General features: G+C 36.5%; 1 protein-coding gene and 1 pseudogene across 1 annotated transcript; one reads left to right on the forward strand and one right to left on the reverse strand.

The window, feature by feature from the left end:
• Positions 1 to 3,372: 3,372 nt before the first annotated feature.
• Positions 3,373 to 5,401, forward strand: LOC138435215 (olfactory receptor 6C74-like; annotated as a pseudogene).
• A 10,039-nt stretch (positions 5,402 to 15,440) lies between these two features.
• On the reverse strand, positions 15,441 to 16,379 carry LOC138438294 (olfactory receptor 2AP1-like). Its single transcript, XM_069586465.1, has one exon. The coding sequence runs from the start codon at positions 16,377 to 16,379 to the stop codon at positions 15,441 to 15,443; it is 939 nt and encodes a 312-aa protein (XP_069442566.1).
• Positions 16,380 to 20,124: the final 3,745 nt, after the last annotated feature.

The following is a 20,124-nucleotide window of genomic DNA, read 5'->3' on the forward strand; positions in this document are numbered from 1 at the left end:
CATATCTGTCTACATTATTAACATGATTTTAGCAGCAGGTTATATTTTTTATTATAGACTCTTCCCACAAACTCCTTTAGCTACTATTGGAATCAACTTTTATTTGTCCTTTTATGTCATTTTTATCTATATACATGCTTTTTAAATAATAATGTGTGTTTTAGAGGTTGGAAATAATAACTTTTACATTCTCAATACAGAAAAGCTTTAATCTAGTGACCATCACCAAACCTTAATCATTTTATGTGTTTGATGGTGAAAATATTGAGACAGGAAATTTTTCTTAGAGATACCATTAATCTTTTATTTTGTAAAAGAAATACACTATAATTTGTCCTATAATTACTTGTACAAGATGTTGTACTTTTAAGAGAAAAATTTTGGAAAGTATATGTTTTCAAATTTAATACTGATTTCCAATTTTCTACCTGTCAAAGCCTGAACAACCATGTCTTGGCTATTATAAGTAGCACTGTGATGAATACTGAAATTCATCATGCATCTTTTTGAATTAGATTTTTCTCCAGGTATATGTCCAGTAGTGGGACTTGAGGATCATTATGGTAAGTCTGGTTTTAAATTTTACTTTATTGAAGTATAGTTGAGTTACATGTTAATTTTCACTGTACTGCAAACTGATTCAGTTACATACATCTAACTGAATGTATAAAATATATATAATTTAATGTATATATTAATATATATTACACATTCTTTTTCTCATTTCCCATTATAGTTTATCACAAGATATTGAATATAGTTCTCTGTGTTATACAGTAGGATCTTGTTTATTGTATGTTGTATATTAGTTGCATCTGTTAATCTCAAATTTCTGATTCATCCCACCCTCACTTCCTCTCACTCTTGGCAACCACAAATCTCTTCTCTATGTCTGTTGGAAATAAGTTCATTTGTAACATATTTTAGACTCCACATATAAGTGACACCATATGGTATTTGTCTTTCTATTTCTGACGTTTCACTTAAGTATAATCATCTCTAGGTCCATCTTGTTGCTGCAAATGACAATATTTCATTCTTTTTTATGACTGAGTACTATTCCATTGTATATGTGTGTATATATATATAAAATATCTTCTTTATCCATTCATCTGTTGATTGTCACCTCGGTTATTTCCATGTCTTGACTATTGCAAACAGTGCTACCATGAACATTAGGGGGCATGTATCTTCTCTAATTAGAATTTTAATTTCCCACAACTAATCTATATGCCCAGGAGTGAGATTGCCAGATTATATGGCAACGCTAGTTTTCTGAGGAACACTCATACTGTTTTTCATATGGGCTGTACCAATTTATATCCCCACTAATGGTGTAGAAGGGTTCCATTTTTCTCCACATCCTCTCCAGCATTTGTTATTTATGGACGTTTCAATGATGGCCATTCCGACCTCTGTGAGATGGTACCTCATTATAGTTTTAATTTGCATTTCTCTGGTGATTAGTGATATTGAGCATCTTTTCATGTCTGTTGGCCCTCTGTATAACTACCTTGCAGAAATGTCTATTAAGGACTTCTGCCTATTTTTCAATTGGGTTACTTTTTGTTGTTTTTGTTGTTTTGTTGTTTGTCGTTTAGTTGTATGAGCTATTTGTATATTTTGGTAATTAAGTATTTGTCAGTCACATCATTTGCAAATATTTCCTCCCAGTCAATAGTTGTCTTTTCATTTTGTTTGCAGTCTCCTTTGCTGTAAAAAAGCCTATAAGGTCTTTGGCCACCTGATGCCAAAGTCGAACATGACTGAGCACCTTCAATTTCTTTCTTTTTTTCTTAAAAAGCATTGATTTTTACCCTCTCTGATATTTCATTGTCAGCATAAAGAAGTGCAACTAATTTCTGTGTGTTAGTCTTATATCCTGCTATCTTGCTGAATTCATTTTTTAGTTCTAATAGTTTTTCATTTCTAATAGTTTCTGTGATGCTATGCAGTGCCTAGTTGCTCAGTCATGTCTGACTCTTCGCAACTGTAGCCCATCTGTTTATGGTGATTCTCCAGGCAAGAATACTGGAGTGGGTCACCATTCCCTTCTACAAGGGCTCTTCCCAACCCAGGGATCAAACCCAGGTCTCCCTCATTGCAGGTGGACTTTTTACCATGTGAGCCACCAGGGAAGCCAAAGAGTACTGAGGTGGGTAGCCTACCCCTTCTCAGGAGACCTTCCCAACAGAGGAATAGAACCAGGGTCTCCTGCATTGCAGGAGGATTCTTTACCTGCTGAGCTACCAGGGAAGTCCTTCAGTTCTAATAGTTCAGTTCTAATAGTTTAGGGTTTTCTGTATACAGTATCGTGTCATCTGCATCTAATGACAATTTTACCCCTTCCCTTCAAATTTGGATAATTGTTGCTTCTTTTTCTTGTCTGAGTGCTCTGATTGGGCTTCCAGTACTACACTGAAAAGAAGTGGTGAGAGTGGGCATCCTTGTTTTGTTCCAAATTTTAGCAGGAAGGCTTTCAACTTTCAACTTTTCACTATTCAGTATTATGTTGGCTGTAGGTTTGTCATAAATAGCATTTATTATGTTGAGATATGTACCCTCTATACTCACTTTGGTAAGAGTTTCTATCACAAAGGGCAATTGAATTTTATCAAATGTTTCTTCTGCATTTACTGAAATGATCATGTGGTTTTTATTATTTCTTTTGTTAACATGGTGTGTCACATTGATTGATTTGTATATGTTGAGCCACCCTTGTTACCTAGGGATGAACTCAACTTGATTGTGGTGTATGATCTTTTTTATGTGTTGTTGGATTCATTTTGCTAATATTTTGTTGAGAATTTTTGCACCTATATTCATCAAAGATATTTCTTTTTGGTAGTGTCTTTGGATTTGGTATCAGAGTGATGGTGGCTTTATAAAATGACTTTGGGAGTGTTCTTTCCTTTTCAATCTTTTGGAAGACTTTGAGAAGGAGATGATATACTTTTCATAGCAATTAAATTTTGGTTCTAGTATGCATATTTCTTTAATTGAACAAGAAAAGAAAGTCATCAATACTCTGGTAGATTATCAAGAGAGAAACGTTTTTCCATGGATTTAAAGTCTAATATTCCTCTAATTTTTTCACATAAAAAGTAAACAATTACAATTATTGTATAGATTATTTTTAGCAGAACTGTAAATTAAATATTGAATTCTCTGTCCAGATACTCTGGAAATGCAAACTATTTTTCTTCCTGATGTAACCATCTTTAAAACAAAAATGAGCATAGTGTTCTTCTAGCTGAAACATTATTTTGCTAAACTTTACTTTATACACTATTTATCACTGCTACTTTTCCATCGGGATCATGATTTCCTTTCTTTCTTTTATACTATGAAGACCTGGAAAAGTAGAGGACAATGATAGGAAACCATACACGAGTGCCAGTGTTTATTCTAGCAGGTTTGACTGATGACCCACGATTGAAAATTTTATTGTTCATCTTCTTACTTCTCACTTACTTACTAAGTATCACTGGCAATTTGATCATCATCACACTTACCCTGGTGGATCCTCACCTCAAGACCCCATTGTATTTTTTCTTCCAGAATTTTTCTCTCTTAGAAGTCTCCTAAAAAGCAAGAGAGTTCCAGAAAAAAACATCTATTTCTGCTTTATTGACTATGCCAAAGCCTTTGACTGTATGGATCACAAGAAACTGGAAAATTCTGAAAGAGATGGGAATACCAGACCACATGACCTGCCTCTTGAGAAATCTGTATGCAGGTCAGGAAGCAACAGTTAGAACTGGACATGGAACAACAGACTGGTTCCAAATAGGAAAAGGAGTACGTCAAGGCTGTATATTGTCAGCCTGCTTATTTAACTTATATGCAGAGTACATCATGAGAAATGCTGGACTAGAAGACACACAAGCTGGAATCAAGATTGCTTGGAGAAACATCAATAACCTCAGCTATGCAGATGACACCACCCTTATGGCAGAAAGTGAAGACAAACTAAAAAGCCTCTTGATGAAAGTGAAACAGGAGAGTGAAAAAGTTGGCTTAAAGCTCAACATTCAGAAAACGAAGATCATGGCATCAGATCCCATCACTTCATGGGAAATAGATGGGGAAACAGTGGAAATAGTGTCAGACTTTATTTTGGGGGCTCCAAAATCACTGCAGATGGTGACTGCAGCCATGAAATCAAAAGACGCTTACTCCTTGGAAGAAAAGTTATGACCAACCTAGATAGCATATTTGCCAACTAAGGTCCGTCTAGTCAAGGCCATGGTTTCTCCAGTAGTCATGTATGGATGTGAGAGTTGGACTGTGAAGAAGGCTAAGCACCAAAGAATTGATGCTTTTGAACTGTGGTGTTGGAGAAGACTCTTGAGAGTCCCTTGGACCGCAGGGAGATCCAACCAGTCCATTCTGAAGGAGATCAGCCCTGGGATTGTTTTGGAAGGAATGATGCTAAAGCTGAAACTCCAGTACTTTGGCCACCTCATGCGAAGAGTTGACTCATTGGAAAAGACTTTGATCCTGGGAGGGGTTAAGGGCAGCAGAAGGAGACAACAAAGGTTGAGATGGCTGGATGGCATCACTGACTCAATGGACATGAATCTGAGTGGACTCCGGGAGTTGGTGATGGACAGGGAGGCCTGGAGTGCTGCAATTCATGGGGTCACAAAGAGTCGGACATGACTAAGCAACTGAACTGAACTGATACTACTACATGCATCCCTAAATTGCTGGCTACCATGGCAACTGGGGACAAAACAATTTCTTATAATGGTTGTGCAGCTGAAGTGTTCTTTGCTTTCCTTATTGGAGCATCTGAGTTTTATTTGCTGGCAGCTATGTCCTATGACCACTACGTGCCATCTGTAAGCACCTGCTTTACACAACCATCATGAACAATGAAATCTGCATTAAATTTGTCTTCTGTAGCTGGCTTGCCGGATTCTTTGTCATCTTTCCACCACTCTTCTTAGGCCTAAATCTTGACTTCTGTGCTTCCAACACTGTTGACCATTTCTGCTGTGACACAACTCCCCTCCTGCAGATCTGCTCAGACACAGAGATCTTTGAGACGATGGGATACATCTCAGCTTTGGTGACACTTGTGGTCACATTGATAATATCATATACCTTTATCACAAAAACAATTCTAAAATCCCTCCCAATAATCAGAGGAAAAAAGCTTTTTCAACATGTTCTTCTCACATGGTTGTGATAACTCTATACTATGGCAGCTGCATCTTCATATATGCTAAACCGTCAGTCAAACAAAGAGTATCTTTTTCCAAGGGAATTGCAGTGCTCCAATACCTCTGTTGCACCACTTTTGAACCCTTTTATCTACACTTTACAGAACTAACAAGTGAAAAACGCCTTTGTGAATATGATACACAGGATTCTTTTTTTCTCAAAGAAGTGAATAGGCTACTGCATTATGCATAAAGAAAAACAATAATAACTCAATAATAACAGTGTGTTCAACAGTAGCTTCCCTACCCCTGAAGTGAAAGTGAAAGTCCTTCAATCCTGTCTGACTCTGCGACTCCATGGAATTCTCTAGACCAGAATACTGGAGTGAGTAGCCTTTCCCTTCTCCAGGGCATCTTCCCAACCCAAGGATTGAACTCAGGTCTCCTGCATTGCGGGCAGATTCTTTACCAACTAAGCCACAAGGGAAGCCCTCCCTATCCATAGTTACCCTCAATTTTCCCCTTTAATTTCTATCATAGTCATCTTAAATTCCTCCATGCCTCATTAACACAACTCTTTGTTCTGTGAAGTTAGTTTTCTTTATATTCTTCAATAGACTTTCCCCCTCACCTCACTTCCTTTTCCTCTTAATATATAAAACAAATTGCACTAATTTTTTAATCTTTTTCTTTGATTTTTACTAAATTAAGTCTACAAAATATTGTCTAACTTAATTACATTTAATGTAGCATATAATCCAAAGGTTAATATTCTATTTGTGATCAGTGACAATATACTTAAAACTAATATTCATTTATATTATTTGTCATACTACCAATTTGGGGTGCACATTCTACTCAAAGTAATTCAAAGAAAATTTCAGAGATTAGTCATCAGTGTTGATGCATATCTTTGAAACGTCTGTCTATTTAAAATATCTGACTGTTTTACTAAAGTACTTTCTATAGTAACTCAATATTTAGGATAAAGTACATTTGAAAAATACTATCTAACGAAGCAGAATAAAATATAGGTGGGAAGAAACATGTAATATATAATTGATTGGACAATTTTACATGTTCCTGTACAATTTATAGAATTTACTGGATCTTAAAATTGTTTGGTTCATAAATGAAGAAATGGTTATTCAAACAAATTATTACTTTTTTTTCCTGATAATTTAGGTATTTTCCCCATTATCAAAAAGTGATCCTAAAGCATTATCTAGCTTTCAAAAATCTTGAAAGCACAGAACTTTATTTAGTACCAGCTAAGTTGTTCTAGCTGCATACGCATATGTTGCTGCTGCTTTTAAGTTGCTTCAGTCATGTTCAACTCTTTGTGACCCTATGGACTCTAGCCCACCAGGCTTCTTGGTCCACGGGATTCTACAGGCAAGAATACTGGAGTGGGTTGCCATGCCCTCCTCCAGGGGATCTTCCTGATCCAGGGATCGAACCTGCACCTCTTTTGTCTCCTCACTGGCAGGCAGGTTCCTTACCATTAGCACCATATATATATATGGCTTCCCTGGTGGTTCAGCTGCAATGCAGGAGACCTGGGATCGATCCCTGGGTTGGGAAGATCCCCTGGAGGAGGGCAGCCCACTCCAGTATTCTCGCCTGGAGAATCCCCATGGACAGAGGAGCCAGGCCAGCTACAGTCCATGGGGTTGCAAAGAGTCAGACACGACTGAGACGAGGCACAGCACACACACACACACAAACACATTTATATACACACATACATATACATGTATATGCATATGTGCTCAGTAATGTCTGACTCTTTGTGACACCACAGACTCTATGTAGCCCGCCAGGCTTCACTGTCCATGTGATTTTCCATGGAAGAATATTGGAGTGGGTTGCCATTTCCTTCTCCAGGGGATTTTTCTGACCCAGGGATCAAATTTGCATCTCTTGTGTCTCCTGAGTTGGCAGGCAAATTGTTTACTGCTGCAACACCAAGGAAGTTATATATATCCTTGGTGGCTAAGATGGTAAAGAATCTGCCTGCAATGCAGGAGACCCGAATTTGATCCCTGAGTCAGGAAGATTCCCTGGAGGAGGGAATGTCTACCCACTCCAGTATTCTTGCCTGGAGAATTCCATAGACAGAAGAGCCTGGCAAGCTACAGTCCATGGGTGGCCAATGTCAGACACCTCTAAGCAACTAACTTTTTCTATCTATCTAGCTAGCTAGATATATGCTGAGACAATAAAATACAAGTAAAGCCTAAGGCTCTCAAATTCTGATCACTTTTAATTTTATTAATGAGCTCCTTCCATCCCTTCTCCTCCAGCAACTTATATCTATGATTCTTTATGTTTAGTTACATTTTCTCATTATTTTAAGGATTTAAAATATAAGTAAAATCGTATACATTTTTCTCTGTTTGATTTATTTAACATAGCATAATACCCTCTAGGTTCATCCACGTTGTCACAAATGGAAAGGTTTTGTTCTATTACATGACTGAGTAATATTCCATTCCCACCTGGTGCAGTTGTAAAGAACCTGCTTGCCAAGGCAGGAGACATGAGAGATGCAGGTTCTATCCCTAGGTCAGCAAGATCCCCTGAAGTAGGAAATGGCAACCTACTCCAGTATTCTTGCCTGGAAAATTCCATGGACAGAGGAGTCTGGCAGGCTACAGTCCAGGAGGTTGTAAAGAGTCAGACATGACTGAACAGCTAAGCACAGACAGACAGATAATATCACAGAATCTGCCTGCAAAGCAGAGACTCAGTTTTGATCACTGGGTCAGGAAGATCTCCTGCAGAAGGAATGGCAACACACTCTAGTATTCTTCCCTGGAGAATTCCATGGACAGGGAAGACTGGTGGGCTACAGTACATGGGGTCCCAAAGAGTTGGACATAACTGAATGAGAAGGAAATGGCAACCCACTGCAGTACTCTTGCCTGGAGGATCCCAGGGACAGGGGAGCCTGGTGGGCTGCCATCTATGGGGTCACACGGAGTCGGACACGAATGAAGCGTGTCCGCTTTCATAGCAGCAGCAGCAGAGTGACTAACACATGCTGCTATTTTACAGGCAAAGATTTTAAATATTTGTCAACTGATAAAATATTACTGGTTGTGGGATGCTAAAATCCTCTTTTATTGACTTCTTAATTGAATGTTTCACTTTTGTTGTTGTTATTGTTCAATCTCCAAGTCATATCCAATCAAGTCATATCTTTGCAACCCCACAGATTGCAGCACGCCAGGATTCCCTGTCCTTCACTGTGTCCTGGAGTTTGCTCAAACTCATGTCCATTGAGTTATCCAATCATCTCATCCTCTGTTGCCCCCTTCTCCTCCTGCCCTCAAAATATCCCAGCATCAGGGTCTTTCCCAATGAATTGGCTCTTCCCATAAGGTGGCCAAAGTATTGGGACTTCAGCTACAGCATCAGTCCTTCCAATGAATATTCAGGGTTGATTTCCTTTAGGACTGACTGGTTTGATATCCCTTCTGTCCAAGGAATTCTCAAGAGTCTTCTTTAGCACCATAGTTTGAAAGCATCAATTCTTTGGCACTTCGCTTTCTTCCTGGTCCAACTCTCACATTCGTATCTGACTACTGAAAAGACCATAGCCTTGACTATATATGGACCTTTGTTGGCAAAGTGATGTCTTTGCTTTTTAATACTCTATCTAGGTTTTTCATAGCTATCCTTCCAAAAAGCAATTGTCTTCTAATTTCATGGCTGCAGTCACTGTCCACAATGACTTTAGAGCCCAATAAGAGGAAATCTGTCACTTCTTTCGCCTTTCCCCCTTCTATTTGCTGTGAAGTGATGGGACTGGATGTCATGATCTTAGTTTTTTAACACTGAGTTTTAAGCCAGCTTTTTTATTCTCCTCTTTCACTCTCATCAAGAGGCTCTCTAGTTCCTCTCCACTTTCTTCCATTAGAGAGGCATCATCTGCTCGTCTGAGGTTGTGGATATTTCTTCCAGTAACCTTGATTCCAGCTTGGAACTCATCCAGTCTGACATTTCTCATGTTGTTCTCACCATATAAGTTAAATAAAGAGGGTAACAATATAAAGCCTTGTCATACTCCTTTCTCAATTTTGAACCAATCAGCTGTTCCATATAAGGTTCTAACTCTTGCTTCTTGACCTGCATACAGGTTTCTCAGGAGACAGGAAAGATGATCTCTTATTTTTGTATCTTTAAGAGTTTTCCACAGTTTGTTATGATTCATGCAGTCAAAGGCTTTAGCACAGTCACTGAAACAGAAGTAAATGTTTTTCTGGAATTTTGTTGCTTTTGCTATGACCCACTGAATGTTGGCAATTTGATCTCTGGTTCCTTTGCCTTTTCTAAACTGAGCTTGTACATCTGGAAATTCTTGATTCAAGTACTGCTGAAGCTTAACTTGAAGGATTTTGAGCATAACCTTACTAGCATGGGAAGTGAGTGCATTGTCCAGTAGTTTTAACATTCTGTAGTACTGCTCTTCTTGGGAACTGAGATGAAGATTTACCTTTCCCAGTCCTGTGGCTACTGCTGGGTTTTCTGAATTTGCTTATGTATTGAGTGCAGCACTTTAACAGCATCATCTTTTAGGATTTTAAATAGCTCTGCTGGAATTCCAACACCTTCAGTAGCTTTATTAGCAGTACTACTTCTTAAGGCCCACTTGACTTTGCACTCCAGGATGTCTGGCTTTAGGTGAGAGACCACACTATTGTGGTTATCTGAGTCATTAAGAGATTTTTTGTACAGTTCTTCTGTGTATTCTTCCCACCTCTTTTTTTTTTATAACAACACATGCATTTTTAATATTTAAATAATTAAGTCCCCTGTTACATATAAACTGCAGCTTTTGTAACAATCCACATTTGATATATATTCAAGGTGATTTAATTCTTTTTTTTTTAATTTTAATATCTTTAATTCTTACATGCGTTCCCAAACATGAACCCCCCTCCCACCTCCCTCCCCATAACATCTCCCTGGGTCATCCCCATGCACCAGCCCCAAGCATCCTGCGTCCTGCGTCAGACATAGACTGGTGATTCAATTCTTACATGATAGTATACATGTTAGAATGTCATTCTCCCAAATCATCCCACCCTCTCCCTCTCCCTCTGAGTCCAAAGGTCTGTTATACACATCTGTGTCTCTTTCCCTGTCTTGCATACAGGGTCGTCATTGCCATCTTTCTAAATTCCATATATATGTGTTAGTATACTGTATTGGTGTTTTTCTTTCTGGCTTACTTCACTCTGTATAATCGGCTCCAGTTTCATCCATCTCATCAGAACTGATTCAAATGAATTCTTTTTAACGGCTGAGTAATACTCCATTGTGTATATGTACCACAGCTTTCTTATCCATTCATCTGCTGATGGACATCTAGGTTGTTTCCATGTCCTGGCTATTATCAACAGTGCTGCGATGAACATTGGGGTACATGTGTCTCTTTCCATTCTGGTTTCCTCGGTGTGTATGCCCAGAAGTGGGATTGCTGGGTCATAAGGTAGTTCTATTTGCAATTTTTTAAGGCATCTCCACACTGTTCTCCATAGTGGCTGTACTAGTTTGCATTCCCACCAACAGTGTAGGAGGGTTCCCTTTTCCCACACCCTCTCCAGCATTTATTGCTTGCAGATTTTTGGATCACAGCCATTCTGACTGGTGTGAAGTGGTACCTCATTGTGGTTTTGATTTGCATTTCTCTAATAATGAGTGATGTTGAGCATCTTTTCATGTGTTTGTTAGCCATCCGTATGTCTTCTTTGGAGAAATGTCTATTTAGTTCTTTGGCCCATTTTTTGCTTGGGTCGTTTATTTTTCTGGAATTGAGCTGCATAAGTTGCTTGTATATTTTTGAGATGAGTTGTTTGTCAGTTGCTTCATTTGCTATTATTTTCTCCCATTCAGAAGGCTGTCTTTTCACCTTGCTTATATTTTCCTTTGTTGTGCAGATGCTTTTAATTTTAATTAGATCCCATTTGTTTATTTTTGCTTTTATTTGCAGAATTCTGGGAGGTGGATCATAGAGGATCCTGCTGTGATTTATGTCTGAGAGTGTTTTGCCTATGTTCTCTTCTAGGAGTTTTATAGTTTCTGATCTTACATTTAGATCTTTAATCCATTTTGAGTTTATTTTTGTGTGCGGTGTTAGAAAGTGATCTAGTTTCATTCTTTTACAAGTGGTTGACCAGTTTTCCCAGCACCACTTGTTAAAGAGATTGTCTTTACTCCATTGTATATTCTTGCCTCCTTTGTCAAAGATAAGGTGTCCATATGTGTGTGGATTTATCTCTGGGCTTTCTATTTTGTTCCATTGATCTATATGTCTGTCTTTGTGCCAGTACCATACTGTCTTGATGACTGTGGCTTTGTAGTAGAGCCTGAAGTCAGGCAAGTTGATTCCTCCAGTTCCATTCTTCTTTCTCAAGATTGCTTTGGCTATTCGAGGTTTTTTGTATTTCCATACAAATCGTGAAATTATTTGTTCTAGTTCTGTGAAAAATGTGGCTGGTAGCTTGATAGGGATTGCATTGAATTTGTAAATTGCTTTGGGTAGTATACTCATTTTCACTATATTGATTCTTCCGATCCATGAACATGGTATATTTCTCCATCTATTAGTGTCCTCTTTGATTTCTTTCATCAGTGTTTTATAGTTTTCTATATATAGGTCTTTAGTTTCTTCAGGTAGATATATTCCTAAGTATTTTATTCTTTTCGTTGCAATGGTGAATGGAATTGTTTCCTTAATTTCTTTTTCTACTTTCTCATTATTAGTGTATAGGAATGCAAGGGATTTCTGTGTGTTGATTTTATATCCTGCAACTTTACTATATTCATTGATTAGCTCTAGTAATTTTCTGGTGGAGTCTTTAGGGTTTTGCCACCTCTTCTTAATCTCTTCTGCTTTTGTTAGGTCCATACTGTTTCTGTCCTTTATTGTGCCTATCTTTGCACAAAATGTTTCCTTGGTATTTCCAATTTTCTTTTTTTTCCCCACTTTATTTTTTTATTATAAATTTATTTATTTTAATTGGGGGCTAATTACTTTACAATATTGTATTTTCTTGACGAGATCTCTAGTCTTTCCCATTCTATTGTTTTCCTCTATTTCTTTTCATTGTTCACTTAAGAAGGCTTTCTTATGTCTCCTTGCTATTCTTTGGAACTCTGCATTCAGTTGGGTATATCTTTTCCTCTCTCCTTTGTCTTTTGCTTCTTTTTTTTTTTTCTCAGCTATTTGTAAGGCATCCTCAGACAACCATTTTGCCTTCTTGCATTTCTTTTCGTTTGGGATGGTTTTGATCACTGCCTCCTGTACAATGTTATGCACCTCCATCCATTGTTTTTCTGCACTCTATTAGATCTAATCCCTTGAATTGTCACTTCCACTGTATAATAGTAAGGGACTTGATTTAGGTCATACCTGACTGGTCTAGTGGTTTTCCCCACTTTATTTTAAGCCTGAATTTTGATACAAGGAGTTGATGATCTGAGCCACAGTCAGCTCCAGGTCTTGTTTTTGCTGTCTGTATAGAGCTTCTCCAATATTCTGGCCTGCAGAATTTCATGGACTGTATAGTCGAGGGGATCCTAAAGAGTCGGATATGACTGAGCAACTTGCACTTACATAGAGCTTATCCATCTTTGACTGAACAGAAATATAATCAATCTGATTTCATTACTGACTATTTGGTGATGTCCATCTTGAATTATTGAAAAAGGGCATTTTCTATGACCAGTGTATTTTAGTTTACTGATTCCTAAGATGTCAATGTTCAGTCTTACCGTCTCCTGCTTGACCACATCTAATTTACCTTGATTCATGGACCTAACATTTCAGGTTCCCTGCAACATCGTTCTTTACAGCATTGGACAATACTTTCACCGCCAGGCACATCCACAACTGAGTGTCATTTCTGCTTTGGCCCAACCACTTCATTCTTTCTGGAGCTATAAGTAATTGCCCTCCACTTTTTTCCACCAGGACACCTTACAACTAGGGGGCTCATTTTCTGGTGTCACGTATTTTTGCCTTTTCATACTGTTTATGGCATTCTCATGGCAAGGATACCAGAGTAGCTTGCCATTCCCTCCTCCAGTGGACCATGTTTTGTCAGAACCCTTCATTATGACCCATCTGTCTTGGATGTTCTGCATGGCATGGCTCGTAGCTTCATTGAGTTATGCAAGCCCCTTTGTCATGACAAGCTGTGATCCATGAAGAAGCAAACATGATATACTAAACATTAAACCTCTAATGAGTATCCTTATATTTTTTCCTGAATTTTATATGCATATAATTTTGAATATCATTTATATTCCTGGTTTTTAGACTAAGAATCTTTGGTTCAAAGAGATTTCAGGTTGATATATTGCTATGCTAATTCATGTTTTGTGCAATTTTTTTTAGTTACCAATTTTCTTCCAGAAAAAAAAAAATCCAGGCTGAGTTTCTGAATTGTCTATTTAAATTTTGCATCTATGTCTGTATTTGCATGGTGTAAAAGAATTTATCTCTGTCAACCTAAGTTTAGCTACACATCATTATATATATTTCTGAAAACAAGCAACCACCACAAGGTAAGCAAACATACTGAATGACTATGATTAATGTACTGCTGATGATGTTTAAAACAAGTGAGTCAACTAATGAGTCAATTACCTGTTGATCTAAATAACTAATGAAAAAACAAGCTAACTCACTTGTTAACATCAATTGTGTGTTTGGTATTTAGGCCTTTTGATGTAATCATGACAAAGTGTATAAAAACTGACAAATTCTACATTTTCAATCATTTTTCTCCATCATCATTCCCCAACACCCTTTTTTAGGATCTCTCCTACTGGGTAGATTCATCTTTATTAAATGGATAAACAAGGAATTCAAGAGTACAAAATTGGCACTCAGTAACTATGTACTTTAGTAAAATTTGTTAATATTTCTCAGACTCAATTTTTTTCACCTGTATATTCAAGGGGTTATAATAGAAGTATCTGGAGTTTCTTTAAATTTCAAAATTACTCATGCTATGAATCTGGTCCATGCATTCTGAAAAGTTAACATGGTCAAGAAATGATCAGAAAATGTCAGTTTTTACTTGTAGAGACTTTGCCTAAGGATATCAGATTATCAAGATGTATAGTTTAGTATGCAATTTAGATGGAAAAGGCAATAGCACCCCACTCCAGTACTCTTGTCTGGAAAATCCCATGGATGGAGGAGCCTGGTAGGCTGCAGTCCATGGGGTCACTAAGAGTCAGACAGGACTGAGAGACTTCACTTTCACTTTTCACTTTCATGCATTGGAGAAGGAAATGGCAACCCACTCCGTGTTCTTGCCTGGAGAATCCCAGGGACAGGGGAGCCTGGTGGGCTGCCGTCTATGGGGTCACACAGAGTGGGACATGACTGAAGCGACTTAGCAGCAGCAGCAGCACATGCAATTTAGAAAGAGTATGAATTAAGACTATAAAATCATTGATATCATAGACAATGTTAACATAGTTTACATTCTTGTAAATGAGAACCGGAACAATAACTATGCAGGACACTAAATTATATGAAATTTGCTATAAAGACATTTCTAATTAGCTTAAATTTGAAATATCCTTCTACCTCTATCACGGGTTTATTCAAAGAGTTTGTGTACAAATCCTCATTAAGCATTTCCCCATCAATGCTAAAACAAACATATGCTTATTTTCTCTTCTTCAGAAATGTTTTACCTCAATTACTGAGTAATGCTTAGGTTCTCATTAAAAAATTATTGTAGAAAGACTAAGTTTATATCTGAATAATTTGAAAATAACCAACTTTATATCAGTTCACTAATATATTGATTACACTATTGTCAACAAGCTAATATAAATTTCTTTAATGTAAGTATAATTCAGGTTTAAGTATAGAGATTGATGACTACCCCACTCCAGTGGTAACGGACAAAACAAGAAAAAATTCAATGTAAAAAGCAAACTATTAGAAATCATATTCCCAATTTGACTTTTGTCAAATCTTCTTTCTTTTGAGTGAAATACAGATGAAGAAAAAATAATGCAAGCATTAGAGAACTCATGCACATACACATACACACATGTTTTAAGTTTTAAGAACAAAAAGAGATGATAAAATAGGCTTAATTAAACAAGTAGTTATACTGTTTCCGTGTTTGAATAGGAATATTAACAACATAGAAAATATTTTTAAATTCAGATAATGTATGTCTATGGTCTTCCAAACATTTATTTTATAATAATGAAACTCAGATGGTTTTACTTTCTTGAAAAGGTTATCATCTTACTGACCAAATGTCTGAAAGCTGTTTTCACTTGCTTGTTCCTTAGTGTATAGATGAAAGGGTTCAAAAGAGGGGCAACTGAGGTATTTAAAACAGCCACTCCCTTATTAAAAGTTGCGGCATCCTCCACAGAGGGATTTATATACATGAAGATACAGCTTCCATAAGAAAGTGAGACCACAATCATGTGAGAAGAGCATGTAGAGAAAGCTTTTTTTCTTTGTTGAGCAGACGGGATTCTCAGAATGGTCCTGATAATGTACGTATAGGAAAGAATCACCAGCATCAAGGTGAAGATGAGAGTAATGGCAGCAAGGACAAACTCAATCACTTCTATGAAACGTGTGTCTGAACAGGATAAATGCAACAGTACCGTATAGTCACAGCAATAATGATTGATGATGTTGGAGGCGCAGAAAGGCAGCTGGAGAGTCATTACATGGGGCACAATGACAACTAAAAAGCCAGAGAACCAGGAACATAGGACAAGTTGAATGCAGAGTCTTCTGCTCATTAGAGTTGTGTAATGTAGCGGTTTGCAAATGGCAACATAGCGATCAAAGGACATGGCAGCTAAAAGGTAAAATTCGGTTGCTCCCAAAAGGATGGCAAAAAAGTACTGAGTGAAACAACCAGCAAAGGAGATAGTCTTGTCTCCAGTTCCAATACTGACTAACATTTTGGGAACAAAGACAGAAGTAAAAGAAACTTCCAAAACAGAGAAATTCCGGAGAAAGAAATACATAGGCGTCTGAAGGCGATGGTCCAGTAGGGTCAGAATGATGATTGTCAAGTTTCCCATGATACTTAAGACATACGTTAACAGCAGAAAAGGGAAAAACACAACTTGAAGCTTGGCATCACTTGTCAGTCCAAGAAGGATGAACTCTATCACTGATGTTTGGTTTCCCATAGTTAACTTCTGACAAATTAAGGAAAAATAAAATAATAATGATAACGGTTGGAATAAAATTTATCAGGTTTTATTGAAAAATAAAATCAAACTCAAAACAATTAGAAGTAAAATTTAAAGCTCAGAATCTTTCTCTACCCCTTATTTTTTCAAAGTCAGATCTTTTAATGAAACAATTTACACATTTTTCTATTTTGATTCATAAATAACAAAGGTACTGCTTCTTAGAGACATTTTCAATTGTTTCTTCTAAAATGAATCAATATTTGTTTTCATCATTTTCCCACTTGTTTGCACTTTCCTTGTATTCTTTCTATTCTAACTTTCTTCTCTAAACTATTGGATGCTGTCACACATACTTACACAAATGTAAAGAAAATTTAGAGAGGAGGTCTTAATTGGGATTTCTTAAATTAGCCTTTTAACTCAGTTTATTAGCTAACAAATATATATAATCCAAGGTATGAACTCTAGGAATAAAATTGGACTTGCTCACTTTTTTTTGTTGTTGTTGCTGTTTTCCATTTTCTCTTATATCAGATTTCTCATTTTGAACAATAATTCTGTGCATCTACTGAAGTTCAAAGAGTGGATAGATTTTATTTTAATTCTGAAGTGTCTGGAACTTACAATACTGACATTTTCTGTGTCATGAAAAGTGTTCAATAAATGACATCACCATTTATTATAGATATATGGATTAATGTGTTCTTGGTGAAATATTAAACTTAAAGAAATATCGTGCTCTCTTGCTATTAGCAGAATCTGCCCATCAACTTATTGCAGCTCTTTAAAAGTCAGTTCAAGCTCTGATCTCCATAAAATTTTATCTGACAAACACAATTAGCAATAATTATTTCTCTTCTTCTTTATAAAAATTTATCATAAAGTAAAACTGGGTCATAAAAGTTAAAATTATTTTCTAATTATATCAAATAGGTATAAAGAAAGAAAGTGAAGTCGCTCAGTCATGTCCGACTCATGGACGGTAGCCCACCAAGCTCCTCTATCCATGGGATTCTCCAGGCAAGAATACTGGAGTGGGTTGCCATTTCCTTCTCCAGGGGATCTTCCCGACCCAGGGATCGAACCCAGGTCTCCCACATTGCAGGCAGATGCTTTAACCTCTGCATCACCAGTACTTTATCCAACTTTTACATAAGCCTATAGCCCACAAGAACAGGCTCCATTTTTCTTTATATCTTTTTTAGAGAGGCTAGAAAATTGCACAGATTTGGCAAACATTTCAATGCAAAATATTTTTTTTTACTTCTCTTTAGATTCATGGGGCTTCCCAGGTGGCACTAGTTGTAAAGAACCCACCTGCTAATGCAGGGGATGTAAGAGATGCAGGTTCAATTCCTGGGCTGGGAAGATCCCATGGAGGAGGAAATGGTAACCCACTCCAGTATTCTTGCCTGGAAAATCCCATGAACGGAGCAGTCTGGCAGCCTACAGTCCGTTCATAGACCTATTTATTTGAATACTATAGAGCTTTATGCAAATCAAAACTACAGTTAAGTTTATGCATACAGTTTCTCAGATTTTTCTTTTATATTTTCCATAATCAGACATGAAAAATATTACTATGAGAATGATTTTCCTATGTAAAATATAATGAGGTTTCTTTTTCATTTAGCTATTGTTTCACTACTTATGCTGACATATGTTCATATGATGGTATGCAATAAGGCAGTGATAGTAATACATTACATCCTTATCAAGGTAAAAATTCCAGAAATATTTGATACACATAAAAAGGTAACTTTGCTGGGAAGATTTATTGTATGATAGAATTATGTCTAGAAAATTTGAAGATTCATGTCTCCTGATATTATAACTATAACCAATTGGCACTTTTGTACAGAATTGTCTTTTTTGTTAACTACCTCTATATTAATGTATTAACATGAACTTATAACATGCTATGCAGTTATACAGTATTGCTGCTAAGTCACTTCAGTCGTGTCCAACTCTGTGCGAACCCATAGACGGCAGCCACTAGGCTCTGCCGTCCCTGGGATTCTCCACGCAAGAGTGCTGGAGTGGGTTGCCATTGCCTTCTCCAATGCATGAAAGTGGAAAAAGAAAGTGAAGTCACTCAGTCCTGTTATGCTAATAATGAGATAAATGTACCGATATTATAAATTTAAATGTTAATTGATTATGGTTATCTATGTCAGAATATATTATATTGACTACTTTTCAATGAGTACAGATAAATGAGTGTGACAAATTAAAAATTATGCACAAATAATGATTTTCACAGAAATATTTTATATTCAGACATATTAGGATAGTACTTCCACTATCAAACACTAGTTAATTAAATTGTAATATTGCCACAACTACCTGAAATAAATCTTGAGATTTGAACAATTAGTAGTGATTTTCTCCTTTCTACATAAAAATATCTAGTGTATCATATAATTTGAATATATCGATATTAATCTACAAGTTTGAGGTCCTAGCTAATAAGTTTCAAAATTCTACTTTAGAAATTCAGTAGTCAATAAATTATATTCACCAAGCAACAACAATATTCTGAAATTTTCATTGTTTAGCATTTTTGACAAAATTAAAACTTTGTAAATAATTCCCATGTAATATAAACACTTTACTGAATGAATAAAAGATTTTAAAAATTACAGCAAAAACACTTTTATATAAGTGATTTCATCTATTAAAGATGAACAAAATGATAATTTTATATAAGAAAATTGTATAGCAAATATTTTAGCATAAGAAAAGATGATAATCCTTTAAGATTAAAATTAGCATTATTCCCAAAAAAAGAATATATATACTCATATATAAAATTATATCTATATATTATCAAATGACAAATATTTCATTCAAACAAGATTTATTTAGCAAAAGATATATTTGTCATTAATAGCTATCCTGCTAAGACACTGATTTTTAAAAAGATAAGGTTTATTTGTAGTTGAAAAGATGTTGATAAACTTTCTCAGACTTTTCTGGATATCATTAATTTTGAACCCCTTCACAATGAATTATATATAACTCTCATGTTTAGTCTCTGTCTCTTTCTGCAGTGGACCCTAAGCATTAGAAACCTCTATCCCTTTGTTCTTGATTACATTTGGGAGGAAAGTTAAGAAAACTGAATCCATGAAAAGTAGGAATTGGAATAGTTGAAAAACAGGAAAAAGTTATTTATTTTACCACTTCAAGCTCTAATTCTGTGAGTGTGGCAGAACATTTTTTCGGCTTGAAAATACCTTTTGCTGTTAAAATATAATGCTTTGAAAATTTTTACCTTTATTTAAGTCAATCAAAATTCTATGAAAAAGAATGTGTGTGCAGTTATGTCAACAAATAAACATGAAAGGTATACAAAAAAAAAAAAACAATAATGAGACACATCTCTAGTTAAATGCAGCAGTCATCAGCCCTCTCCTACCTCAAATAGATAAATCAATTCTACCTTCACTCCAGATCAGCTCCTTTTGTGGCTGAAAGAGAGAATATAAACTTTTAGAACCTACTGGGAAATCCTCCCTGGGCCATGAGAATGTGTCTGCTTCAAAACCCTCAGGAAGAGCCTGATTTTCTCTAACAAAGGTAGGAAAATTAGAAGGTAGGAGAAGAAAAAGGCGGTCCTCTCAGTACTTTGGCCACCTCATGCGAACAGTTGACTCATTGGAAAAGACTGTGATGCTGGGAGGGATTGGGGGCAGGAGAAGAAGGGGACGACAGAGGATGAGATGGCTGGATGGCA

This window comes from Ovis canadensis, chromosome 3, assembly GCF_042477335.2.
Source record: "Ovis canadensis isolate MfBH-ARS-UI-01 breed Bighorn chromosome 3, ARS-UI_OviCan_v2, whole genome shotgun sequence".
In the NCBI taxonomy this organism is placed as follows: domain Eukaryota; kingdom Metazoa; phylum Chordata; class Mammalia; order Artiodactyla; family Bovidae; genus Ovis; species Ovis canadensis.

Coding starts and splice junctions, on each gene's coding strand:
- LOC138438294 (XM_069586465.1), bottom strand. CDS start 16,379: ATGGGAAACCAAACATCAGTGATAGAGTTCATCCTTCTTGGACTGACA.